This window comes from Chiloscyllium punctatum, chromosome 19 (genome assembly GCF_047496795.1).
Source record: "Chiloscyllium punctatum isolate Juve2018m chromosome 19, sChiPun1.3, whole genome shotgun sequence".
Lineage (NCBI taxonomy): Eukaryota > Metazoa > Chordata > Chondrichthyes > Orectolobiformes > Hemiscylliidae > Chiloscyllium > Chiloscyllium punctatum.
Genome location: NC_092757.1, coordinates 92035079 through 92061640, shown reverse-complemented (window position 1 = coordinate 92061640; position 26562 = coordinate 92035079). Strand labels below are relative to the sequence as shown.

At 45.0% G+C, this 26562-nt stretch overlaps 2 protein-coding genes and 1 non-coding gene across 5 annotated transcripts; 2 read left to right on the top strand and 1 right to left on the bottom strand.

The window, feature by feature from the left end:
• Positions 1 to 775: 775 nt before the first annotated feature.
• Positions 776 to 18227, bottom strand: shpk (sedoheptulokinase). 2 transcript variants are annotated; one of them, XM_072590052.1, is made up of 8 exons: positions 18151 to 18227; positions 15031 to 15189; positions 10818 to 10959; positions 9321 to 9504; positions 8165 to 8317; positions 7515 to 7690; positions 5953 to 6153; positions 776 to 2204 (listed from the first exon to the last, which is right to left on the bottom strand). In XM_072590052.1, exons 2-8 carry the CDS (start codon positions 15181 to 15183, stop codon positions 1810 to 1812), a joined length of 1404 nt encoding a protein of 467 aa, XP_072446153.1. In that variant the 5' UTR covers positions 15184 to 15189; positions 18151 to 18227; the 3' UTR covers positions 776 to 1809. The 2 variants fall into 2 exon arrangements, with proteins under 2 accessions (XP_072446153.1, XP_072446154.1); XM_072590053.1 differs by lacking the exon at positions 18151 to 18227 and adding an exon at positions 16339 to 16429.
• Positions 18228 to 18840: 613 nt separating this feature from the next.
• trnar-ccu (transfer RNA arginine (anticodon CCU)) lies at positions 18841 to 18913 on the top strand. Its single transcript has one exon. It is a non-coding gene; the product is annotated as a tRNA-Arg (tRNA).
• Positions 18914 to 21278: 2365 nt separating this feature from the next.
• On the top strand, positions 21279 to 26398 carry emc6 (ER membrane protein complex subunit 6). 2 transcript variants are annotated; one of them, XM_072590054.1, is made up of 2 exons: positions 21279 to 21391; positions 24798 to 26398. In XM_072590054.1, the coding sequence occupies exon 2, from the start codon at positions 24814 to 24816 to the stop codon at positions 25144 to 25146; it is 333 nt and encodes a 110-aa protein (XP_072446155.1). In that variant the 5' UTR covers positions 21279 to 21391; positions 24798 to 24813; the 3' UTR covers positions 25147 to 26398. The 2 variants fall into 2 exon arrangements, with proteins under 2 accessions (XP_072446155.1, XP_072446157.1); XM_072590056.1 differs by having other exon boundaries at positions 21295 to 21391; positions 24795 to 26398.
• The last annotated feature ends 164 nt before the right edge of the window (positions 26399 to 26562 follow it).

Here is a 26562-nt window from a genome sequence, read left to right as displayed (position 1 = left end):
AGTGGGGTGGGAGAGGTTAACTCTTCAGCCTGTGTGTATGCCTTTTAATGTTGGACATGATGTTATTTGCCAAAAATAGCAAAGAGAGATTATACCATACTGGAAAGTGAGTGATATTGCAAGGAGTCCCCTGGGTGTATCAGGAGACTTCAGCATTGCATTGAGTGAGTTAGCACTGAATTCGATAACTGGAGCTTTGTCTTTGGAAGCTATCAGAGAAAACACTTTAGTCAGCGTAATGCGGTATTCTCGAAAGGACTGGTGGAGACTTTAGTGGGCTCATTTGCTCACAGATACTGGCAATTAGCATCCCACAAGAAGCTTATAGATTTATTTCTGAATGCTGAGAACTGTCAGTTATCTAAGTGCATTCTCTTGGTGTTAACTGCCATTAAAGCACAATCAAACTCTGATCATTAAGTAAGTGGAGTTAAAACAATAAAATCTTTAGATTATGTGATATGAATATTTGAGATTGTTTAATGTGATGTCCCTATGTCTTGTGTTTTAATGGAGACATTAATCATTATCAGATATAAATGTATAATCATAAATAAATTCATGCACAATATGATAAATATTCATAAAATCATATACATTCATAAAATTTAAGAAATAACTTGCTCAGTGCAATTACAAATCAGTTTGTAGAACATAATAAACATTTGCACACTCTAAAGTGCACAATAGCTGAATACATCATGAATATTTATTATAACTTTCAAACATCTTAATAATGTTTTTCACTGTTTCAAATTATAGGAATTGTCAAAAGTAAATTTTCCAGCATATTTTATTTGCACAGAGTTGATTAAGTCGCACTTACATGTATGCAACTAACAATGACTACCACCCCGCGATCAATTATAGATTACTTCAGAGGTTCAAAACATTCCATAGTACATTTTTAACACAAACATATTATCCACGATCACACCAAAGGGCAGAGCAGGTTTGAAGGGTCGAATGGACTACTTCTGCTCCTAATTTGTGCATTTGCATATATGCTTGTTTGTGGTTGAAAATACAAACACAAAGATTGACAGGCAATCTAACGTCCCCCTTGTCAAGAATGGCACAAGACTGATATGAAAGTGATGCAGGCGGGTGCAACATGACAGAAAAATGCAGACAAATCTCCAAGCTCCATCCTGCACCACACTGAGTTAGGAGGCAGATCACCCCATACTTGTGGGTGAATCGGTGCATGACAGAAGCTGGAGGCTCAAATGGAGACACAAACATCTCTGTGAGGAACGGGATACTTGTTAATGGAGAGGTCAGAAATGGAGAGCAATAGGACTGGACTAGTTTGATGTTTTGTGTGGTGTTGCAGAGGTCATGAGTACTGACATGTAAAAGTTCCAGCAATCTAATGCTGGCCTTTGCTTTATTTTCTTTAACTTTGCTTTCCCACAGAGAATCCAAACTTGTTACAGAGGTGCCCGCTTCATCCATATGCTTGCCACCGTGTGAATGAGTGAGAGAGAGAGAGAGAGAAAAAAACTGGAATGTGGCCTATCCAGTAGAATTCTGGGCCAACTTTAGCAATGATATTACGTCAACAACTAAAACAAGAAGGACAGATTGTGATGTTACTCAGTCAGCATTAACTCTGCATTTGCACCAAGTTCACTCCAGTTGTGTTCAATGGTTGAACTACACGGGATAAGAGATGGATGATTACTTTTTCCAACTCTTTCATAAATTTTCCTTAATTAGTGGGAAAACATTGTGATCAGTTCAGACACTCCGAGTGGACAGCGATTTAGATTCTCCTGATTTCATTTTTGGGAGTTTCTTGCCTCCCTATTTTCGGTCAAGCATCACCATAGCAACACCGACTGCTGAATCCACATTCTTCCCGTACACAATGGGAAGGGTGAAAGCTTTCTCCACCTCCTGCTTCAGCACATCATTGCAGGTCAGTGCACTCCCGCTGCCCATAATCCTCTGCACCCCAGAATCAATCAACTGTTGGCACGGTAACATGGAGTTCAGATTTTTCACAATGCCACGACACAGCGCTCTGGTCATGTGACCCAAGGAGAGGTTAGACGGAGAGATGTTGGTCACTGAAGCCAGCTGGTCAGGTGAGTGCCTCTCTCCAAAAAGGGTTGCCTGCACTGCAAGGTCAGTGTCAGTAATGGTTAGAGCAGCATGTAATGATCGAGAATAGATGACAGATTCTGGAACCTCCAGTCCTGTGGGAATGAATAAAATCCAACAGTAGCATTACAGGGAGGCAATGGCATTGTTGTTGTTGTTGTTGTGTTGCCAGACCATAGGGATGCTCTCTCTCATTAGAGACAGACAACCAGTGCGGAGTTAACCTGAGGGCCATCATACCTTAGGCAAGGGGAGAGGTTTGGAAGGACAGTCCTTCATTGTAACCTCAGCTGGAGCTGGGAGTCAAACTCACACTGTTGGTATCCAACTGCCTGGACAAATGAGCTAAACCAACCCCCAGCAGAGGCGTAGGGATAATGTCACTGGACTCAAGGTCCAGAAGCCCAGGCCAAAGCTCTCAGGAAATGGTTCATTACTCACCATTGCAGTTATACAGTCATTGAGGTCTACAGCACAGTAAAAGGCCTTTTGGCCCATCAAGACAAAAACAAGCACTTGATTATTTTAATCACATTTTCCAGCTCTTGGCTTGTTTATCTTATTGTTATTATAGTTACAGTTCGTAGAATTTAAATTCAATCAATTCATAGATCATGAATTAAAAGTTAGCCTTTGCAATGAAACTTATCTGAATGTTGTAAAAACCATCAAGTTCTCTAATGTCCTTTAGGGAAGGAAATCTGGTCTGGACAGTGGGTCAACCCTTAAATGCTTCTGAAATGGTCTAACAAGCCACTCGGTTGTACCAAACCCCAAAAGGAAAGTCAAAAAGGAATGAAAGTGGATGACTCACCCAACATTGATCTAGGACCAGCAACAACAATAGCAAACCCAGCCATGTCAAACCTACAAAGTCCTCCTTATTAACATCTAGGATCTTGTGCCAAAATTGGGAGAACTGCCCCACTGACCAGTCAACCGACTTTGTCTCATCCTTAGAAATCTACCTGTCACATGTGCATCTGTCCATGATGGTGTTGATCCCACCAAAGAGTTGTGGAGATGTACAGCATGGAAACAGACTCTTCAGTCCAATTCATCCATGCTGACCAGATATCCCAACCTAATCTAGTCCTATTTTCCAGCATTTGGCCCATACTCCTCTAAACCCTTCCTATTCATATACCCATCCAGATGCCTTTTAAATGCTGTAATTGTACCAGCCTCCATCACTTCCTCTGGCAGCTCATTCCATACACGTACCACCCTCTGCGTGAAAAAGTTGCCCGAGGTCTCTTTTATATCTTTCCCCTCTCACCTTAAACATATGCCCTCTAGTTTTGGACTCCCCCACCCTGGGGAAAAATCTTGCCTATTTATCCTATCCATGCCCCTCATGATTTTATGAACCTCTATAAGATCACCCCTCAGCCTTCGACACTCCAGGGAAAACAGCCCCAGCCTTTTCAGCCTCTCCATATAGCTCAAACACTCCAACCCTGGCAACATCCTTGTAAATCTTCCCCGAACCCTTTGAAGTTTCACAACATCCTTCCTCTAGGAGGGAGACCAGAATTGCACGCAATATTCCAAAAGTGGCCTAACCAATATCCTGTATAGCCGCAACATGACCTCCCCCAACTCCCATACTCAATACATTGACCAATAAAGGTAAGCATACCAAACGCTTTCTTCACTACCCTATCCAGCTGTGACTCCATGTTCAAGGAACAATGAAACTGCACTCCAAGGTCGCTTTGTTCAGCAACACTCACCAGGACTTTACCATTTGGTGTATAAGTCCTGCCCTCATTTGCTTTTCCAAAATGCAGCAGCACATTTATCTAAATTAAACACTATCTGCCACTCCTCGGCCCATTGGCCCATCTAATCAAGATCCCATTGTACAGTATTGGTTGGAACCCCATCTTTATGTTGAGGGCATTGTGTTGTGTGGCACTAACACTTTGCTAAACGGGATAAATTTAGAACAGATCTAGCAACTCAAAACCAGATATGCATGAGGTGCTGTGGAACATCAGCAGCAACAGAATTGTATTCAATCACTCAAACTAAAGCACAATACTGTGGGTGCTGGAGATCTGAAATAAAATCAGAAAGCACTGGAGAAACTCAGCAAATCTGGCAGCATCTGTGGAGAGAGAAACAAAGTTAACATTTCAAGTCCAATGACTTTCCTGCAGAGGTTTACTGTTTCTCTCTCCATACCTGCTGATTTTCTCTAACACTTTCTATTTTAATTCAACCACATTATGACTTGGCACATGCCCAACTCTACCATTACCATCAAGCCTGGGGACCAACCTTGGTTTAATGAAGTGTGCAGGAAGGAAGTGTGGCAGGATCAGCATCTAAAACAGCCACAGCTGGAGTACTGTGTGCAATTCTGGTCACCACATTATAAGGAAGATGTGATTGCACTGGAGGGGTGCAAAGGAGTTTCACCGAGTTGTTGCCTGGGATGGAGCATTTCAGCGATGAAAAGAAGTTGGATAAGCTTGGGTTGTTATTTTGGAGCAGAGAAGATTGATGGGAGATCTGTTGACAAGCATGGATGGGGAAATAGAAAGCATCTATTCCCCTCAGTGGAGGGGGTATAATTTTAAAGGGAAAGGCAGGAGAATTCAAGGGGATTTGAGGAAAAACATCTTCACTCAGAGGGTAGTGGGAGTCTGGAGTGCACTGCCCAGGAGGGTAGTTGAAGGGGGAAGCATCATAACCTTTAAAAAGTACTTGGACAAACATGTGAAGTATCATAAGATTCAAGGCTGTAGGCCTAGTGTGGGAAAGTGGTCCTAGTGTAGTTTTGGCGCTATAGACTTGATGGGCCAAAGGGCCTCTCCTATACTGTGAGATTGTATAATTTCATCAACACACTGAAAAATAAGGTGTCAATTTTGTGAAGCTACAACACAGCACTACTTGTTTACCCGTTCTCAGGAGCAGCATGTGATACCTAGAGAGATAAGTGCACCTACAACCAATAGATTAGGTCAAAATCTAAGTCTCTGATTGAGGTAGATGAGTGAAACTGTAACACTTAAGAAACTCATCACCATTCCAGACAAATATTTGGCACACTACCTATCACCTTTAATATACACAGTAGCAGCAGTGTGTACCATCTAAAAGATGCATTGTTGCAACTTACCAGAACTCCTATAACTGCATCTTCCAAATCCATAACTACCCATTTAGAAAACCAAGGGCAGCAGATACATGAGAACATCACCCACTGCAAGTTCCCGTCCAAACCACTCACCATCCTGTTTTGGAACCGTATCTCCATTTCTTAACTATCATTTGGTCAAGATCCTGGAACTTCCTCCTGAACAGCATTAGAGAGTGTGCAATAGACATGGTGATGATTTGAAGAGTAAGGAATGGACACAGTCGAAAGATAGTGATGGATGTACGGACAAATTAAAGAGATGAAGAAGGTGGAATAGAAACTTTAAAGGGATGGAGGTGAAAAATCTATGTAGGTGAGGTGAATAGGGACAGGGGGTAGACAGGCTGAAACAACAAAATGGAAGTACAGACAGATGGAAGAATGCAGTTGCAGCAAAACACATTGAAGAACAAAAATACATTAAATGATAGATCAGAGGATACTTATTTCATGTTGGAGATGGCGAGACAGACAGTGAGGGGCAGCAGTAGAGAAAAAGACAATGAAGGGACAGAGACCGAGAGGCAGAATGTTAGGGGTAGAGATGGAAAGATGGACGATGGCCACAGAAATGGAGGGATAGACAGTGAAGGTTCGGGGTGGAGAGATCGAAGTCTGTATTTAAGTGGCCTGTTTGTTTTCTGGCACGTGATTTACATCTTGCACCAATGCTAAAGAAAGTTTCTTACCCAACTCCTGCATCCATTGTTTCAGCATCTCAATGAAGGAAGCCAGTACGTTTCCACCATTCAGTGCAGCAGCCACAACCAAGTAAATTCCGTCAAAATATGGAAAATATGCAATACTCGCGGCGGGGTCGGGTTGAGCTGATGGCTGGAAGCCAGGAATCAAGGCAAAGGTCAACTGGGCAGAAGTACTGATATTCAAAACTAGACAGGAAGAAAGATCTTAATCAGGAACACACAACAGATAATGTGAACAGTTTATACTTTAAAGTTGATATTTAAAATCCTGACACTGACTGAGGGATTGTATCTGCCTTAGTCTTCTATCATAAAATGGACACTCACATTTTCACACATTGTATACCATCTGCCAAACATTTGTCCATTCACTTTATCTATGTATAGATCTTTGCAGACTCTGTCTGTTCCTTACAACTTGCTTTCCTATCTTTGTGTTAGCAGTTAATTCTGTTATAATATACTTTGTTCCCTAATTCAATCCATTAACGTAGATTGTAAATAGTTCAGTCCTCAGCACTGATTCCTGTAGCATGTCACTAGTTACATTTTTCCAATCTGAAAATGATCTGCTCATCTAGACTGTTAGTTATCCAGTCCCTTATCTATGCTCTAATCACCCAAAAAAACATCAGCAGTTATCTTGTGCAGTCATCTTTTATGTGGCACCTTATCAAATGCTTTTTGGAAATCCCAATACACTAATCCACTGGTTTGCCTTTAGCCACCTTGAAGAGTTCTCAAAGGGTTCTAATAAGTTTGTCTGAGGTGATTTCCATTTCACAAAACCATATTGCCTCTGCCTGACCGTACTGTAATTTTCTAAATATCCTGTTACAACTCCCTTGATATTGGATTCCAGCTCCTTCCCAAGGACAGGCATTAGGTTAATCAACCTGTAGTTTCCTGCTCTGTGTCTCCCATCTTTCTTGAGTAGAGTCATAGAGTGCAGCATGGAAACAGACCCTTCGGTCCAACCTGTCCACACCGACCAGATATCCCAACCCAATCTAGGCCCACCTGCCAGCACCCAGCCCATATCCCTCCAAACCCTTCCTATTCATATACCCATCCAAATGCCTTTTAAATGTTGCAATTGTACCAGCCTCCACCACATTCTCTGGCAGCTCATTCCATACACGTACCACCCTCTGCGTGAAAACGTTGCCCCTTAGGTCTCTTTTATATCTTTCCCCTCTTACCCTAAACCTATGCCCTCTAGTTCTAGACTCCCCAATCCCAGGGAAACGGCATTGTCTATTTATCTTATCCATGCCCCTCATAATTTTGTAAACCTCTATAAGGTCACCCCTCAGCCTGCGACGCTCCAGGGAAAACACCCCAGCCTGTTCAGCCTCTAAAGATGTTACCATTGCAGTTTTCTATAATCTGCTCTAGGAACATCAATATACCAGGTTTTAAATTTCTGTTTTTGACAAATTATCTTCCGGGAAACATCAGATGTGTAGAACAATGAGTTATATATTTGAAACATGCTGGAACAGAACTGTTTTATAAAGAGCAGACAAGCCTGTTTCCTCCTTTACCTGCATCTGTTGTCTCCATCATGCATGAGTACACAGAACATTGGAAATCACCTAGTGCCACACCAACTTCTGTCCCTTCTGGCACACCATACCATTGGCGAACTGTCTTTCCAGCAATCGCACCAGATTCCACGACCACAGGCAGCAGGTATGTAGGAAATCCAGAATCCCGCAATCTGGAAGTGATGAGGAAATCCCTGTGAGAGATGCCTTGGTCCAGAGAGCGAACAAAGATAACTTGGTGAAACTGGGTTGCTTTAAATTCTCTTTCTGGAGTTAGCTCTTAAGGTAGTTATAGAACAAGTGTGCTCCTAATTCAACAATAACTTTTAGAACCTCCCACAAGGAGGTGAGAAGATGAGTGGGACAGGGAGAGACTGACACACTGCTGTCATCGTGTGTGAATGCCCCCTATACAAGGATTGGGGATACAGTAGACAGAGTTTAACTCTGTTCCTAACCTGTGCCTGACCTACAGGTGCATGAAGTTGTAGTGTAAAGTTCACCATTCCCTGGCAATAATATCAAGACAAGTATCAGTGCAGAACATGTTTCCAACTCCTGGCTAAAGGAAATGCATTTCTTGCTGAAATGGTGGGTAGTTTTTTTCAGGCCCTGGTTTTCTCGTACAGGATTAAATGCAGGCTTACATTTGCAGATTCCAAGTCCCACATCTGGTATTAAAATAGCCCCAACTGGCAGCATTCTGGGCTGACATCAGTGGTCTCCTAAGCCCACACAAGACAGCCACAATATAGTCATGGATGGTCCCTGCTGCATTATAGGACTCCAAAAACTGGGGCCTGGGAAAAAAAAATAACAGGGCTTTTATCAGTAACTATTTAACTTAATATGTCATAAGTCAGCACTTTCAAAATAAGTTTTAAAACATTTCTTGATATAAACTGGTTGTTAATGGACACAAGCTTATATACTATTGCAAGCTAAGCAATATACTATTGGCAATTTGATAGAGCTATACAAAATCATGAGGACTCTGCTCAGAGTAAATGGGTAGGATCAGCTCCCACTGTCTGAAGGGTTGAGAATGAAAGGGCACAGATTTGAGGTAATTGCTAAAGAATTCACACATTATAAATGTGGGGCTTGTGAGGATTGGGGGCCATTTTGAGACTCTGGTTAATCTTTCCTGGCCCCAGTGTAAGGAACCCTCCCAGGCTGTGCAGAGGGAAGATTCACAAAGCTAATTACTCCTCAAAGAAACTGAAGTAACATTCACCCTGTTCTGCCATTCAATGAGACTGTGGGTGATGGCATTGACAACACTGCTTTGCCCCACATCCTTCAATAACTTTAGCTAACAAAATCCTGTCATTCTCAGATTTAAATTTAACAATTGATCAAACATCAATTGATGTTGGCTGAGGAGAGTTCTACATTTCTAGCGCCCTTGTGTGGACAAGTGTTTCCTGATTTCAGTTTTGAAAGATCTAATCTAATTTTCAGATGACACCACTCTCCAAACATGGGAAGTTTCTATCTACCCCATCAATTCCCCTTAATATCTTGAAAGGTTCGATCCAGTCATCCCGTAAAGATCTAAACTGCAGCAAATTGCCACACTAAAATACATCCCTGAGTGGTTTCAACAGGTTATCCTGGTTTCAAATCAGCGATGACATGACAATGTCTACCTCACTGTATTCCCCAGTCAAACCGCACAATTGTTTTGTTAGTAATATTTGATTCAGCAATATATGAGAAACATCTTCCTTCAACTTTACAACTGCTGCTGAAACGTTGTTGCCTGCGGAGATGCTTGTGAAGAAGTTTGGAGGCATCTACCTGTTTCTCATGTACCAGAAAATGGTGGCACAGCCAAAGCCGGTGGCGAGGCTGAGATGGGAATCAGGCCGGGTGAGGGAATCGAGAAACTCACGGCTACAGCGACCATCTTGCCATGTGATCAGGTGACTAGTCTTCTTGGGCTGGAACGTGAAACCTTTTTCACCTCCCTGCCAAATATAACCTAAAGCAGAGGAGAAAAGGCATTGAATCTGTGTCTCTCAAGGTGAACCAGATGTGCAACGTCCCACTGCTCCTGATCTCATTTTCCATCAACATTTTACAATTAATTACGGCTGTTCCAGCTTGTCCACAACACACTCATGACCTTATTTAGTAAGGGGGTGAAATTGGTTCCTTCCCTGACTTTGTTCCCTCGGCTTTTAGCTCAATTAGTGTTTTCAAAATGAAAGGCAAAATGGGTTGAGTTTAAATGCAAAACCCTATTTGCCAAACGTTGAGTGTTTTCTCTTGCTGTTAGCCTTGATTCGATGCATTATCAAAATCAAAACACTGGGGTCATCAAAAGCTGCGAGGTATCAGTGATTGAGAAAAATACCAAGAGACAATATGAAATGGAATCAGACAGCAACAGCAGTAACGTCACCCCACTCTTTTGGAACTGATGGTGGAGGATGTGACATTTTCCAGGCTGTAGCTGATTCTCCGTAATTCACAGAACTTTTAGACTGTAACACAAAGCTGCCTGGGTCTTGAGCACAGTACTGAAGGCGAGCTGTACTATCAAAGGCACTGTCTTTTGTTCAAGACATTAAACTGAAACCCTGTCTGCTCCTCAGGTGGCTATAAGGAATCCTTTGACACAATTTAAAAAAGAGTAATGCACTTTATCCAGTGTCATGGTCAACATGTATCTCAACTAGCATCTAAAAGACTGAGGTTCCAGTCAATACTGTCTGTGGGAGCTTGATGTGTTTTATTAGCTACTATGGTGTTCCTGTACACTTGCTGCCCTTGTTCAGCGGGTGATAGAGACCTCAAGATTTGAAAGGTACTGTTGAATGAACCAAACTGATTGTGCCTAATCAGATCATTATTATCCAAGTATTCATTGAACACACCTTTTTATGATAGATTCTAGCTTTTTTCCTATTTCTGATGTCAAGCTCCCTTATTATATAATGGGGTGAGAATCTGCAGGAACCATTCCAGAAGCTATCAAATGTTATGATCACCAGAGATCGGTGCCTTTAGTCTCTGCAGCATCCAGTGCCTTCAGCTATTGCTTGATATCCAGTGGCATGAATCAAACTGGCTGAAGACTAACAACTGTCAAACTGGGAACCTAGGAGGAGATCTCTGGGATCTCACTATGGAGATGGTTCAAACCATATTCCCAAACTTGTATGCAGAATGAACTGCAGTCTGAAATTCCTGCTCTCCCTCACACAGTGCTGGGTCCTGTGTCTGTGCCAGACCTCAGTGAGTAAAAAGGAGCAAGCTGAGTTCCACCCCTGCTGTCCTTCCCCCACTTACCTTCCTCACTTTTCCACAATACAACACCATGCATCTGTCCGGAGACTCCAATTCTCACCACCTTGCAGAGATGTTCTCTGGGCAGAGCAGCAACACAGCTGTTAACGGCTGACACAATCCGAGCAACATCCTGTTCCCGACACTGAAATAAAAACCAAGGAGACAAACTACTTGGGAGGTGCTGGGCCATTTCATATCAGCAGGCAGATTAGAGTCAACCATATGGCCACGCGTCAGGAGTCACATGTAGGCCAGTACAGGTAAGGATGGCAGATTTTTCCCTAAAGGACATTAGCAAATCAGAATGGCTTTTACAACAACCAATGATAGCTTCATGTTGGCCATTACTGAGACGAGCTTTCAATTCCAGATTAAGTTTTAATTCCACCATTTGAACCTGCGTTCCAGAGCATTACTGAGTCCTGGATTACTAGTCCAGCAACATTACCTCTATAGCCCTGTGTCCCCAATCCTCTTAATGTGTTGATTAAATTGCTCAGATCACGACCAGCAGCAATGACAGGCTACTGCACTCCTAATCTTAGGTACAACTGAATAGATGCTCGCTGGGCATGGCCTTCAAGTTTGGTGGGAGAAATTCGAGTAGTTTTTGGGAAGGGGGAGATGCCCCGGAAAGACAAGAGGGATTCTCTTCCTTATTTTCTCGAACTGTGATGGAGGATGTGAAGGAAAACCTCCTGGAATCAGCATATTCTCTGGTTTTCTTTGGCTGTATTGCCAGGCAATGCGGGAGGTCCTGGCTGGATTTCTTCAAAGTAAACATGGTGCAATGCGAGGACTTTATTTCCATGGTTACACTTTACAAAAGTCCAAATTGCAACACTAACAGGGAAAACAATGTGATAATAACTGAATACACGTACATGCAGATTTCTGTTGATTCAAAACCAATTAACCTTATTTGTACCTCTCATCTACATAATAACACAGGAGATCCTTCTTGCTTTTTTGTCGCTAATATGAATTAGCAATTAATTCCACTTCATAAAATGACAGAGTTTATGGTACAGAACAAGACAATTTTATTCATTGGGCCTTTTCTAGATCATGGAAAAACTGTTCAATTATCCTCTCGGTGTCCATCTTCTTTCCTCACATTCCTGAAAACATTTTCTTTTCATGTAGATTTTCTTTCTGAGATAGACAAATTTTTATTAAGTAAGGGTATCAAGGGTTACGGGCCCAAGCCAGTCATATGGGGTCAGACCACAGATCAGCCATGATATTACTGAATGGTGGAAGAGACTCAAGGGGCTGATTGGGAGAAAGTGAGGACTGCAGATGCTGGAGATCAGAGTCGAGAGTGTGGTGCTGGAAAAGCACAGCAGGTCAGGCAGCAACCAGGGAGCAGGAGAAACGATGTTTCGGGTATAAGCCCTTCATCAGGAATGAGGCTTGTGGGCCAGGGGGCTGAGAGATAAATGGGAGGGGAGTGGGGTTGGGAGTAAGGTAGCTGAGAAAGCGATAGGTAGATGAAGGTGAGGGAGAAGGTGATAGGTCGGTGGAGGGCCTAGATGGGAAAGGTGATGGACAGGTTAGGAGGGCAGTGCTGGGTTCGAAGTTTGGGACTGGGATAATGTGGGAACTGCAACTACATGGGATAAATGTGGATTACAACAGTTTCCTCATTTCCCTTGCCCCCCCCACATTGTCCCAGTACCAAGCCTTGAACTTGGCACCGCCCTCCTGGTCTGTCCATCAACTTTCCACCTATCCGCTCCACCTTCCTCTCTAACCTTTCACCTCCTCCCTCGCCTTCACCTGTCTATCGCCTTCGCAGCTACCTTACCCAACCCCACCCCCTTCCCAGTTATCTCTCAGCTCCCCGGCCCATAAGCCTCAATCCTGATGAAGGGCTTATGCCTGAAACTTTGATTCTCCTGCTCCTCAGATGCCATCTGACCTGCTGTGCTTTTCCATCACCACACTCTCGACTCAAGGGGCTTATTGGCCTACACCTGTCCCTATGTATTTATCTAATTCTCTTCAGAAAGTTACAAATGAATTTGCTACTATCACCTTCCAAATATTCTATATCATAATTGCTGGGTAAAACCTTCCACCACTTCCCCTCTTTGTCTTTGGCACATTACCTTAAGTTAAATAAATTGACCTGTAGAGCTAGGGTTCTTGCAAAAGATTCAGGCACAAAAATCTAGGTGCAGAGCTGAAGGAGGGCTTCACTGCTGAGATGCCATTATTTGGGGCAAATGTTAAACCAGGCTTTCCAAGCAAAAGATGCCCTGGAATGACTTCAAAGAACAACAGGGGCATTCTCCTGATGTCCTGGACAATAGTCATCACACTGTCACCACCACAAAAACAGATGAACTAGTCATGATTGCCTTGTGTTGTGAGAGACATTGCTGTGTGCAAGTAGGCAGCTGTGTTTCTTGCTGACAACAATCACAACACTTCAAAAGTATTTCATTGTCCTTGGCTGAAAGCCACTTTGGGATGTTGTGAAATCATTCTAGGAAGGCAAGAGTTTTCTTTATTAGGACAAATGGCCTTGAACATGCAATTTAATGAATCAGCCAGTGCAAAGGTAAGAGAAAAAAAAACCCGCAGATGCTAGAATCCAAAGTAGACAGGCAGGAGGCCAGAGGAACAAAGCAAGCCAGGGCAGCATCACGTATTGGGTGTAACCTTTCTCCAAGACAGGGGGAGCTGCAGTTAAAGGGGATGGCAGGGGCAGGATGGTGAAGTGGGGATAGGTGAAGACTGATAGAGGGTACGACCTGGTTGGACAATGGGAGGAATGAATCAGGTCGGTGGCAGGAGGGAGGGGGGAGGAGCTGGGAAGGGAGTCGGTCAGTGGGAAGGGAGGTTCTTTGAAATTGGACATCTCTGGGCTGCAGGCTGCCCAGCTGGAAGGTGAGGTGTTGTGCCTCCAATTTGTGGTTTGGTACATTGTGGTAATGGAAGAGGCCAAGGATGGTCATGTTGGAAAGGGAGTGGGAAGGGGAATTAAAATGGGCAGTGACTGGGAGGTCTAGTCAGCCGCTGTGGGCCCGGCTGATATGTTCGGAGAACCGTTCCCTAAGTTTACGTTCGGTCTCCCCAGTATAGAGAAGACCACATCGGGAGCACCTGATGCAGTAAAGTAGGGTGGAACTTAAATTGTTCAAGGCCATTTGTCCTAATAAAGAAAACTCTTGCCACCCCCTTTATCTGCAGCTTTCCCCCTACACCCACCCCAAGTCCTGAAGAAGGGTTACACCCGAAACGTCGACTTCGCCACCTCCTGAGGATGCCTGACTTACTGTGTTCTTCCAGCCTCCTGCCTGTCTACAGTATAAAGGAAAGGACACATTTAGAGTACTGTGTACAATTCTGGTCACCTGGCTCTAGGAAGAATACTATTAAAATGGAAAGGGTGCAAGGAAGATTTACAAGGATGTTATGGAGACTGAAAGGTTTGAGTTATAAGGAGAGGCTGGAATTTTGTTTTCCCTGGAGCATAGGAGGTTGAAGGGTGACCTTATAGAGGTTGTAAAATCATGAGGATCATATACAAGGTGAATAGATAAAGTCTTCTCCTCAGGGTAGAGGAGTTCAAAGCCAGAGGGCATAGGTTTAAGGTGATAGGGGAAAGATTTAAAGGGGACCTGAGGAGTAACATTTTCACACAGAGGTTGGTGCGTATATGGAACAAGCTGCCAGAGGAAGTGGTAGAAGTGGGTACAACTACAACATTTAAAAGACTTTCGGACAGGTATGTGGATAGAGTCATACCGCATGGAAACAGACCCTTCGGTCCAACTTGTCCATGCTAACCAAGTTTCCAAAAATAAACCAGTCCCACTTTCCTATGTTTGGCCCATATCCCTCTTGACTTTTCCACTCCATCCAGTCTGGATAATATCCTTGTAAATCTTTTCTGAACCCTCTCCAATTTAATAATATCTTTCCTGTAGTGAGCGACCAGAACTGTACACAGTACTCCAAAAGTGGCCTCACTTCAATATGATGTCCCAACTCCTATACTCAATACTCTGAGCAATGAAGGCAAGCATGCTAAATACCTTCTTAAAAGGTTTAGAGGGGTAAATGCAGGTAAATGGAACTAGATTAGTTTAGGAAGCCTGATCAGCATGGATGGCTTGGGCTGAAGGGCCTGTTTCCATGCTATTTGACCGACTCTGCGACCAAAGCCAGCTATGATTTTCTGATACTTCATTCCCTTTACCTTCTCTCCATCCAGGCTGCTGATGTCTGCTTTAGTTTTCTTTGTCTGGCTGTCAACCACTGCCCGGCTCTCAGCCTCCAACAACACTGCCTTTACCGAGCTTGTACCAACATCCAGACCCAAAACATACTGGGAAGGAGCTTGCAAACTCATTTTCTTCTGTGAAAACACACACAAAAAACTTACATTGTTTAATTATATAGTGTCTTTAAATGTCATAAAATCTCCCTAGTTGCTTCACAGAAGGATATTCAAACAAATTTTGGCACGAAGCCACTATGGAGATACTGGTTAAAAAAAAACGAGCTTGGTCAAAGAGGGAGGTTTTAAATGTGAAAATTAAAGGAGAAAGGAGACAAGGTTGGGCAGGAAATTTCAGAGCCATGGAGCCAGGCAGCATTACCAATGCTGGATTAAGATCAGGAATACAAGAGATGTGAATTAGAGTGTCACTCTGATCTCAGAAGGTGGTAGGAATCAAGGAGGCTACAGAGAAATCATGAAGGCATTTAAAAAGGAGAGTGAGATTTCCGCATTGAAATTACAGGTGTATTTTCTATAATTGTGAAGGGGTTTAGCATTGTAAAATTTGAAGGCAAAGATGTGTACCTTAACTAGATACATATTTCACAGAAACAACGTTAAAAATCACACACCAGGTTATAGTCCAACAGGTTTGTTTGAAAATACAAGCTTTCAGAGTGCTGCTTCTTTGTCAGGTACCTGACAAAAAAAGAACATTCCAAAAGCTTGTATTTTCAAATAACCCTGTTGGACTATAACCTGGTGTTGTGTGATTTTTAACTTTGTCCACCCCAGTCCAACACCGGCATCTCCACTTCACAGAAATAATTTGGAGGTGTTGGACTGGGGTGAACAAAGTTAAAAATCATATAACACCAGGTTATAGTCCAACAGGTTTATTTGGAAGAACTAGTTTTCAAAGCACTGTTTCTTCATCAGGTGCTTGTGCCTGACGAACGAGCTGCATTCCGAAAGCTAGTGCTTCCAAATAAATCTGTTGGACTGTAACCTGGTGTTGTGCGATTTTTAACTTCATAGAAATAAGCATACCAGAATCCCCTAAAATACATGTTTACAAATATACAATCTTTGTTAATTATTTGTTGATCTCCAAACTGGAGTATTGTGCTCAATTTTGGGCAGAATGCTTTAAAGAGAATGCCTTTAAAGTAGTGTAGTGATATACTTAAATGAATGCAATACCAGTTTTTTGTTTGAGTTGAGAGGATTAAGAGGTTTGATCCATGACGAATTTAAATGGAACAAATGATAGGAAATTCTCACTTTGCATGGGGGTCAGTAACCAGAGGCCACAGGCTTAAAATAAACAAAAACAGAAATTGCCGGGGAAATTCAGCAGCTGTGGCAGTACCTGCTGGAGAGAAAAACAGAGTTAATGTTTCCAGTCCAGTGAACACTTGTTCAGAACTAAACTAACCAAGAAAAGAACAAAGGGGATCTAATGAAAGCTTTTCGTGAGTATTTTGATTAAAAAATAATGATGCTCATTCATCAGGTTAGTTTGCAAGAATACCAATTTAAGGCACAGTACATTAGCAGACTGTCAAATGTGCTGTTAAGGGGGTAGGACGGCAGGTCAGTAATTAGTACTGCTACAATAGACAACAGACAATAGGTGCAGGAGTAGGCCATTCTGCCCTTTGAGCCTGCACCACCATTCAATATGATCATGGCTGATCATCCTTAATCAGTATCCTGTTCCTGCCTTATCTCCATAACCCTTGATTCCACTATCTTTGAGAGCTCCATCCAACTCTTTCTTAAATGAATCCAGAGACTGGGCCTCCACTGCCCTCTGGGGCAGAGCATTCCACACAGCCACCACTCTCTGGGTGAAGAAGTTTCTCCTCATCTCTGTCCTAAATGGTCTACCCCGTATTTTTAAGCTGTGTCCTCTGGTTCGGCACTCACCCATCAGCTGAAACATGTTTCCTACCTCCACAGTGTCCAATCCTTTAATAATCTTATACATCTTAATCAGATCCCCTCTCAGTCTTCTAAACTCAAGGGTATACAAGCCCAGTCGTTCCAGTCTTTCACTGTAAGGTAGTCACGCCATTCCAGGAATTGACCTCGTGAACCTACGCTGCACTCCCTCAATAGCCAGAATGTCCTTCCTCAAATTTGGAGAGCAGAACTGCACACAGTACTCCAAGTGTGGTCTCACCAGGGCACCTCACAGTGCCAGGGACCCAAGTTTGATTTTATCATCAGTCAACCGCGTGGCATTTGCACATTCTCTCTGTGTTGGCATGGGTTTCATCCAGAGTTGCACAGTCCAACGATGTGCAGGGTCAGTGGATTAGATTAGATTAGATTAGATTACTTACAGTGTGGAAACAGGCCCTTCGGCCCAACAAGTCCACACCGCCCCGCCGAAGCGCAACCCACCCATACCCCTACATCTACCCCTTACCTAACACTACGGGCAATTTAGCATGGCCAATTCACCTGACCTGCACATCTTTAGACTGTGGGAGGAAACCGGAGCACCCGGAGGAAACCCACGCAGACACAGGGAGAACGTGCAAACTCCACACAGTTAGTCGCCTGAGGCGGGAATTGAACCCGGGTCTCCGGCGCTGTGAGGCAGCAGTGCTAACCACTGTGCCACCGTGCCGCCCACAATTGGCCGGGACAGTCAAAGGATGGTGGCTGGGTTTGGGTGGAATGGTCTTTGGAGGGTCAGTGCAGATTCAATGGGCTGAGTGGCCTTCTACTAGACAGATTCCACACAGATTTCCATGGATGGTGATTAGTAGGAGATTGCCATGGAGAGGGGTCACCATGATGAGGTATTGCCATGGTGAGGGTTTCCATGGAGAGAGGTCATGATGGCCCTGAGCTTCTGATTGGACCATTCGGGGGGTGGGCGGGTCTTACCGCTGATGGACAGGCCAGCCCACCAACAGTAACACCCGCCGCGGCCGCAGGCCAGAATTCACTTTGAAGAAATGTGTGGACGACTGATTGAGAAACAAGCGGCTGGAAGATCAACAGAGGGCGATTGACTCGTGGGAAGGAATCAAAGTGAAAGGAATTTGAATGTGGGAAAACGGTCGGGAAAGCCATTACCTGACGCGCTTCTAAAACAACAGACTCTGACAGGAAGGGGGCAGTTATCCGGAGGGGGCGGGGCCTGACGGAGGGGCGGGGCGTGTCTGCGCGCAGGGAAGGGGCGTGGCTACGGCCGGGACGGGGCAGAGCACAGGGAAGGGCGGGGCTGAGCGCAGGGATGGGCGGGGCCTGACTGCAGGGGGGGCTGAGCGCAGGGAAGGGCGGGGCCTGACTGCAGGGCGGGGCTGAGCGCAGGGATGGGCGGGGCCTGACTGCAGGGCGGGGTGTGACTCCGGGGCGGGGCTGAGAAGGGGGCAGAAATCTGCCCACTGCAGTCATAGACTCGGAGACTTTAAGGACGACTGTAGATGCTGGAATTAGGAGTCCATGGATATGAAACTGGAAGAGCACAGCATTCGAGGACCAGGAAAGTCAACGTTGACATTCCCTACTCCTCGGACAGAGGGTGGTGGTGGAGGGTTTTCAGACTGGAGGCCTGTGACCAGTGGAGTGCCACAAGGATCGGTGCTGGGTCCATTACTTTTTGTCATTTACATAAATGGTTTGGATGCGAGCATAAGAGGTACAGTTAGTAAGTTTGCAGATGACACCAAAATTGGAGTCTGGATTAGTGGTGCTGGAAAAGCACAGCAGTTCGGCAGCATCCAAGTAGCTTCGAAATTGATGTTTCGGGCAAAAGCCCTTCATGCCCCAGTGGCCTATTGGATAAGGCATTGGCCTCCTAAGCCAGGGATTGTGGGTTCAAGTCCCATCTGGGGTGTTGGACTCTTCCTTAGCTTTATTCCTGATGAAGGGCTTTTGCCCGAAATGTCGATTTCGAAGGTACTTGGATGCTGCCTGAACTGCTGTGCTCTTCCAGCACCACTAATCCAGAATCTGGTTTCCAGCATCTGCAGTCATTGTTTTTACACCAAAATTGGAGGTAGAGTGTACAGCGAAGAGGGTTACCTCAGATTACAACAGGATCTGGACCAGATGGGCCAATGGGCTGAGAAGTGGCAGATGGAGTTTAATTCAGATAAATGCGAGGTGCTGCATTTTGGGAAAGCGAATCTTAGCAGGACTTGTACACTTAATGGTAAGGTCCTATGGAGAGTTGATGAACAAAGAGACCTTGGAGTGCAGGTTCATCGCTCCTTGAAAGTGGAGTCGCAGGTAGATAGGAGTGAAAAAGGCATTTGGTATGCTTTCCTTTATTGGTCAGTGTATTGAGTACAGGAGTTGGGAGGTCATGTTGCAGCTGTACAGGACATTGGTTAGGCCACTGTTGGAATATCGTGTGCAATTCTGATCTCCTTCCTATCGGAAAGATGTTGTGAAACTTGCAAGGGTTCAGAAAAGATATACAAGGATGTTGCCAGGGTTGGAAGATCTGAGCTACAGGGAGAGGCTGAACAGGCTGGGGCTGTTTTCCCTGGAGCATCAGAGGCTGAGGGGTGACCTTATAGAGGTTTACAAAATTATGAGGGGCATGGATAGGGTAAATAGGCAAAGTCTTTTCCCTGGGGTTGGGGAGTCCAGAACTAGAGGACATAGGTTTAGGGTGAGAGGGGAAAGACATAAAAGAGACCTAAGGGGCAACCTTTTCACACAGAGGGTGGTATGTGTATGGAATGAGCTGCAGAGGATGTGGTGGAGGCTAGTACAATTGCAACATTTAAAAGGCATTTGGATGGGTATATGAATAGGAAGGGTTTGGAGGGATATGGATCGGGTGCTGGCAGGTGGGAGGCATGGACGGGTTTGACCGAAGGGTCTGTTTCCATGCTGTACATCTCTATGACTCTATGACTGCTGTGCTCTTCCAGATTTATGTCTATTGATAGAGTCGTACATCTCTGTCTCAGCCTTGCTGTAGTGCTCCAGTGAAGCTCAGTTAGAGACAAAAAACTGCAAAATGCTGGAATCCAAAGTAGACAAGCAAAAGGCTGGAAGAACACAGCAAGCCAGGCAGCATCAGGAGGTGGAGAAGTCAACATCTCGAGTATTGCTTGCTTGTCCCTCATGGCAGGTCGACATCATTTTCCATTAGGGAACTCTGCAGCCTTCTGGATTCAATTTCGAGATGAACAATTTTAGGGCTTGTCTCATGTCCTTACTCCAACCCCAGCACACCAGTCCCTATCACCACATGGGCTACTACTACACACCTGAAGAAGGGCTCATGTCCGAAACGTCGATTCTCCTGCTCCTTGGATGCTGCCTGACCTGCTGCGCTTTTCCAGCAACACATTTTAAGCTGTGATCTCCAGCATCTGCAGTCCTCACTTTCTCCTACCACTACACACCACCCATTAGCAGCCATTCAATCACCGAGATTATCCCTATCTTTGTCCAACTGCTCTCTCTGGGCTCTATCTCCACCTCTTGTTTAAAGTGCACACCACACCCCACCCTCCACATAAAAAAAACATTATTTTTCTGAGCTACCATCAGTTCTGAGGAAGGGTCACCGGACCCGAAACGTTAACCCTGATTTCTCTCCACACATGCTGAGATTTTTCAGCAATCCTTGTTTGTGTCATCCAGCCCTGGGTCAGGGGAACAGCAGCGTGGGAGAGGCGGGGCTACTGTTTGGGGGCGGGGCTCGTGTGGGGGCGGGGCTCGTGTGGGGATGGTGAAGGTGCGCGCCGGGTGTAGGGGTGGGGCTAATATAGAGGGCGAGGCTTGTGAAAGGGGGGGGGCGGGCTGACGTGAGAGTGGGCGTGGCTAGTGTTGGGTGCAGGTGGGGCGGGGTTACGCAGCGGGACGTCCACGTGATGGGTCGGGACGGTGGAAAGCGAAGCTGGACGGAGTGGGATGGGTACATGAAGGAAGCGGGGTCACAGTGGATTGGCCGGACACGTAAATGGGCGGGGCTATCTAGGTGTGTAGTCATCACGTCGTGAGGGGGTGGGGTTATTAAAAGGGCGAGGTCGCGTGTGTTGTGTCGTCATTGATTGGGCGGGGCCTACATTGGGAGGCGGGGCTATGAACCTGGGGAAGGGCCCTGGCGGACAACATCTCGCTTGTTTAAATTAAAATTATCGAAGAGCCAAAATAATTTTAGATTGACCCATGAGAAATATGTCAGAATTTACTTTAATCCTGCTTCACTTGAGAAAATTCGGTTTTATTTCTGGAACGGCGGGTGAGGGGTGAGAGGTGAAAGGTGACGGTGGGGGGCGGGGCTTCCTGTGTAATGGCGGCAGGTTGACGGGAAGCTGCTGACCGTGTGAGAGAGCTGCGTACCGCGCCGGTGAGTGATCAGCTGCCTGTCGCCGACACGGAGGTTCGGTAACACGCGCTCGGCTGAATAGTCGCGGCACCGGAAGAGAAGGCTGCGCGTTTGAGGCGCGCCGCCACTCCCGGTTTGGCACCGGGTTGGACAGCTGGGTGGCGGAAGGACCCCGGGCTGGTGTGCCGTCCCCGCGGTGACCAGCAGAGGGCAGCCCCCGTGGGCGAGCAATGTCCACAAGGACCCCCCCCAACCTACACAGTATAAATATCAGTGAACTCTGTACAATGTATACAACAGGATTTATATCTGCTGGGAGTGATGAAGACAGCGTACAGAGAGAGAACTTTGCTCAGTCTAACTCCATGCTGTACTTGTCCTGGGATCATAGAATCCCCACAATGTGGAAACAAGGCCATTCGGCCCAACAAGTTCATACCGACCCTCCAAAGACTAACCCATTACCCGGCCCTATAACTCTCTACATTTACCCCTGACTTAACCTACACATTCCTGAACACTAAGGGGCATTTCACCAAACCTGCACATCTTTGGATGTTTAGACAAGGCTGGAGGAGGCAGTAAGTTTAATAGAGTAGAGGGAGCTTTACTTTGTATGTAACTGACATTAATGTAAGGTTATTCACTTTGTTAGAAAGACAATTGAAATGTTATTTAATAAATCAGGAGTTTTTATTTCGGGGTGAAACGGTGGCTTTGTGCTGTCTCACAGCACCAGGGATCCAGGTTCAGTTCCACCCTTGGGTGACTGTCTGTGTGAGGTTTATACATTCTCCCTGTGTCTGTGTGAGGTTTATACATTCTCCCTGTGTCTGTGTGGATTTCCACTGGGTGCTCTGGTTTCCTCCAACAGTCCAAGTTAGGTGGATTCACCTTGCTAAATTGCCCATACTGTTGAGGGTTGTGTAGGTTAGGCACGTTAGATAGTGATGGTTCTGGGTAGGATACTGTTTGGAGGGTTGGTGTGGACTTATAGTCATAGAGATGTACAACATAGAAACAGACCCTTCGGTCCAACCTGTCCATACTGACCAGATATCCCAACCCAATCTAGTCCCACCTGCCAGCACCCAGTCCATATCCCAGCCTCCACCACATCCTCTGGCAACTCATTCCATACACATACCACCCTCTGCATGAAAACTTGCCCCTTAAGTCTCTTTTATATCTTTCCCCTCTCACCTTAAACCTATGCCCTCTAGTTCTGGACTCCCTGACCCCAGGGAAAAGACTTTGTCTATTTACCCTATCCATGCCCCTCATAATTCTGTAAACCTCGACAAGGTCACCCCTCAGCCTCCGACGTTCCAGGGAAAACAGCCCCAGCCTGTTCAGCCTCTCCCTGTAGCTCTGATCCTCCAACCCTGGCAACACCTTTGTAAATCTTTTCTGAACCCTTTCAAGTTTCACAACATCTTTCCGTTAGGAAGGAGACCAGAATCGCACGCAATATTCCAATAGTGACCTAACCAGTGTCCTGTACAGCCGCAACATGACCTCCCAACTCCTGTACTCAGTACTCTGACCAATTAAGGAGAGCATATCAAAAGCCTTTACTATTTGATCTACCTGCAACTCCACTTTCAGGGAGCTATGAACCTGCACTCCAATGTCTCTTTGTTCAGCAACACTCCCTAGGACCTTACCGTTAAGTGTATAAGTCCTGCTAAGATTTGCTTTCCCAAAATGCAGCACCTTGCATTGGGCTAAATGGCCTGTTTCCACACTGGGTTTTCTATTAAATAAAACTCATGTGGCACAATGGCTCAGTGGTTAGCACTGGTGCCTCATCCACCAGTGGCCCGGATTTGATTCCTGCCTCAGGTGACTGTCCATGTGGAGTTTGCACGTTCTTCCAGTGTCTGCATGGGTTTCCTCCGGGTGCTCCGGTTTCCTCCCATGGTCCAAAGTAGTGTGGGTCAAGAGAATTGGCCATGCTAAATTGCTCATAGTGTTAGGTACCTGAAGAAGGGCTAATGCCCGAAACGTCGATTCTCCTGTTCCTTGGATGCTGCTGACCTGCTGCGCTTTTCCAGCAACACATTTTCAGCTCTGATCTCCAGCATCTGCAGTCCTCACTTTCTCCTCATAGTGTTAGGTACGTTAGTCAGGGGTAAATATGGGTTGGGAAATGGATTTGCGTGGGTTCGGAGGGGTCGGTGTGGACTTGGTGGGCCGAAGGGCCTGTTTCCATACTGATAGGAATATAATCTAAAAACTGGTAAATGATGATCAATTGATTTCATTGAAGGAGAAAGGTGGAGAATTAACATGCAAGTAGAGCAAGCATTTGGGCAGGGAAACAATATGATTTTTTAAATGCAATGACAATTGGAATACAAGAAATTTGGAGGCTGAGGGGTGATCTTCTAGATGTTTATAAAATCATGAAGGTCATGGGTAGCGTATATAGCCAAGATTATTTTCCCCAGGGTAGGAAGTCCAAAACAGAGGGCATAGGTTTAAGCTGAGAAGGGAAACATTTCAAAAGGGCAACTCTTTCAAGCTGAGGATGGTGTCTGGATGGAATGAGTTGCCAGAGGACGTGGTGAAGGCAGGTACAATAACAATATTTAAAATACATCTGGATGGGTAAATGAATAGGAAGGGTTTAGAGGGATATGGGCCAAATGTTGGCAAATGGGACTAGATTAATTTAGAATATCTGGTCGGCATTGTCGAGTTGGATTGAAGGGTTTCTTTACATGCTAGGCAGCTCTATGACTCTATAAGTAACACTGTCTTGCTGCAATTGTGTGGACCTTTGGTGAGATTGTTCCTGGAGTAATGTACACAGTTTTGTCTCTGTACCTGAGAGAGAATATGTTTACCTGATGCAAACAAGGTTCACTTGATTTCCTCCTGGGAAAAGGGAATTATTCTACACACACACATTTGGTAGAATGGGCCCACAAGGAGTTTAGAAGAAATCAAGCTGAAACATGAGATTCTGGTTGTATTTGACTTTGTGGATGTTCAGAAGCAGATACGTCTGGCTGGGGAAATCTAAAACATGGCACAATCTCAGGATAATTGGCTGACCATTTGGGACTGAGATGAGGAGAAATATCTTCTCTTGTAGGATTGTGAAGCTTTGGAATTTCTAATCTTCCCAGCCTCTGTTTGAAACTGAGCCAAACATATCCTTGCCATCCAATTTGATCGACCTATTTCTAAGATGCTCCTTACACCCCTCCATCTTTACAACAATGTTTTGGTCTACTGTCCTACCTGACATCTCCTATGGTAGCTGTCAAACTGTTTGTTTGATTAATTCTCCTGGAAAGCACTTTGAGAATGTTTCTCTATATTCAGGATACTATATCTCCACAAGTTGTTCTTGTTTCCTATTATTACACCCCCACCCTTCATTTACTCAACATTAATTTGCTTTTCCTCCCAGTAGAATTACTGAGCTTGTCATGGCTGCTGTGGGTTTTAAACGAGAAGGTCCACAGTTTATCAGCGAGTTAGCAGTGCGAGGAAACGCTGCCATCCTGGACTATTGCCGCACATCTGTGTCTGCACTGTCGGGTGCCACTGCTGGGATCCTGGGGCTGACAGCACTGACAGGTTTCATCTTCTACTTTGTTGCCTCTTTCCTCCTCTCCGTGCTGCTCATTGTAAAAGCTGGACGTCGCTGGAGCAAGTATTTCAAGTCTCGCCGCCCTCTCTTCACTGGAGGCCTTGTCGGTGGCCTCTTCACCTACATCCTGTTCTGGACCTTCCTGTACGGCATGGTGCACGTTTACTGAAACAGGAAATTGCCTCCTGCTCCCATCAGACAATTGGAGCAGTGCAAACACTTCCACCCTCACCTCCATCCACTTGTTGAATCTTACAAATTAAACCTGTCATCATCATAAACTGCACAGATTCTGTTCCCAGGTCTGAGGTCAGATTGTGCTTTAGGTTCTGTTGTCTTTTTAAGTTTTGTGTGATTGGGTTGATCACTGAGGCTGTGGGAATGTTTCAGTCCCCCGTTCCAAATGCAGTAAAGCAGCTGAAGAGTTTGTCAGCCAGGATGTTCCTCGTAACCTTTTAATGGGTCAGTGAGGGGAGTTGTGGAACTGGTTAGTTCTTGTTGATGGATACTCCTGGGCAGAGGCCACAGATTTTAAATTCTTCTACCATATTGTGAAGAGTATTTGTTGAAAAGGGGGAGAGGATTTTCCCTGGAATTCCAACCTCCCCCTTCATTACCTGCCTCGACTTAACTACTTAGCATGTGTTGTGACAGAGAGCCACCCCCAGCCCGCCCCCCCCCTCACTTCCCTAACTGCATGCAGTGAGTAATCCCCTTGATCATTGGCACTGACCTTCCCTCCCCTGTGGAGGCTCCACTGACGGGATCAGGAGCTTTTTGATCATTGCCTCTTGCATCATGCCCCAACATCTGGCTCCAGCCTCCTGTACTCTGTGACAGGACAGTCCGTATTCACCTGGCATGCAGTGCCGCCTTCACTGTATTGTTTATTTGTTAGCAGGCCATCCTCCCTCACTCCCTCGATGCTGGGCCATGGAATTCTCAGGAGATATTCTTGACAGAAGGTGAAGGAGTCCCACAGGGATGGCTTTTTGTGCAGAGAACGGATTGGTTGGAGCATGACTGCCAAAGTCTTTGAGGCTTGGCAGTTTCTATATCATTACCAAGTTTATTCTATGGTTCACATCTCTATTTGGGGAAAATGGAAGACTGGGAAGCTGCTGAAGTATCTTTGAGTGCAGACAGGTTTAAAATGAGATCCTGGAACACAGCAGGGAAAGCTGGAATCAGTTTCACTGTGACATAGGCTGTAACAAGTTCAAAATCTGAGAATCAGGGATTTACAATTAAACAATTTTGTCACTACTGATGGTAATTGATATGTTTTTAACAAGAGACATTTGCCCATTTTTGTGGGAACCAGTGAATGTTTCATAAAAGTAGCAAATAACCTTGTCTTAATTCATGTTTCCAGGCTGCCTGCCTGTATTTTACAACAATAAACTCAACCTGGCTGTTCACATGTCAGTTCTGTCTGAGTTCATAGTTAAGGCTTGTTTGAGCTCAGTGAAAATTGGGGAGGGGGGGGAGGGGTGGTGTTATATTGTTGAGATGTTCTCAGTGCAGCAATCTTTAAAATAAGGTGTGCTGAAAAATGAACAAGAGTGGCTCAGTGGTTAGCACT

Excerpts from the sequence above, each read along its gene's own strand:
- shpk (XM_072590052.1), bottom strand. The coding sequence starts at position 15,183 with ATGAGTTTGCAAGCTCCTTCCCAGTATGTTTTGGGTCTGGATGTTGGT. Across the intron at positions 10,960-15,030 it reads GCAGCCTGGATGGAGAGAAG|TGTCGGGAACAGGATGTTGC; the intron begins GTAAAGGGAATG and ends TTTTTATTTCAG. Across the intron at positions 2,205-5,952 it reads ACAATGGATGCAGGAGTTGG|GACTGGAGGTTCCAGAATCT; the intron begins GTAAGAAACTTT and ends TCATTCCCACAG.
- emc6 (XM_072590054.1), top strand. The coding sequence starts at position 24,814 with ATGGCTGCTGTGGGTTTTAAACGAGAAGGTCCACAGTTTATCAGCGAG.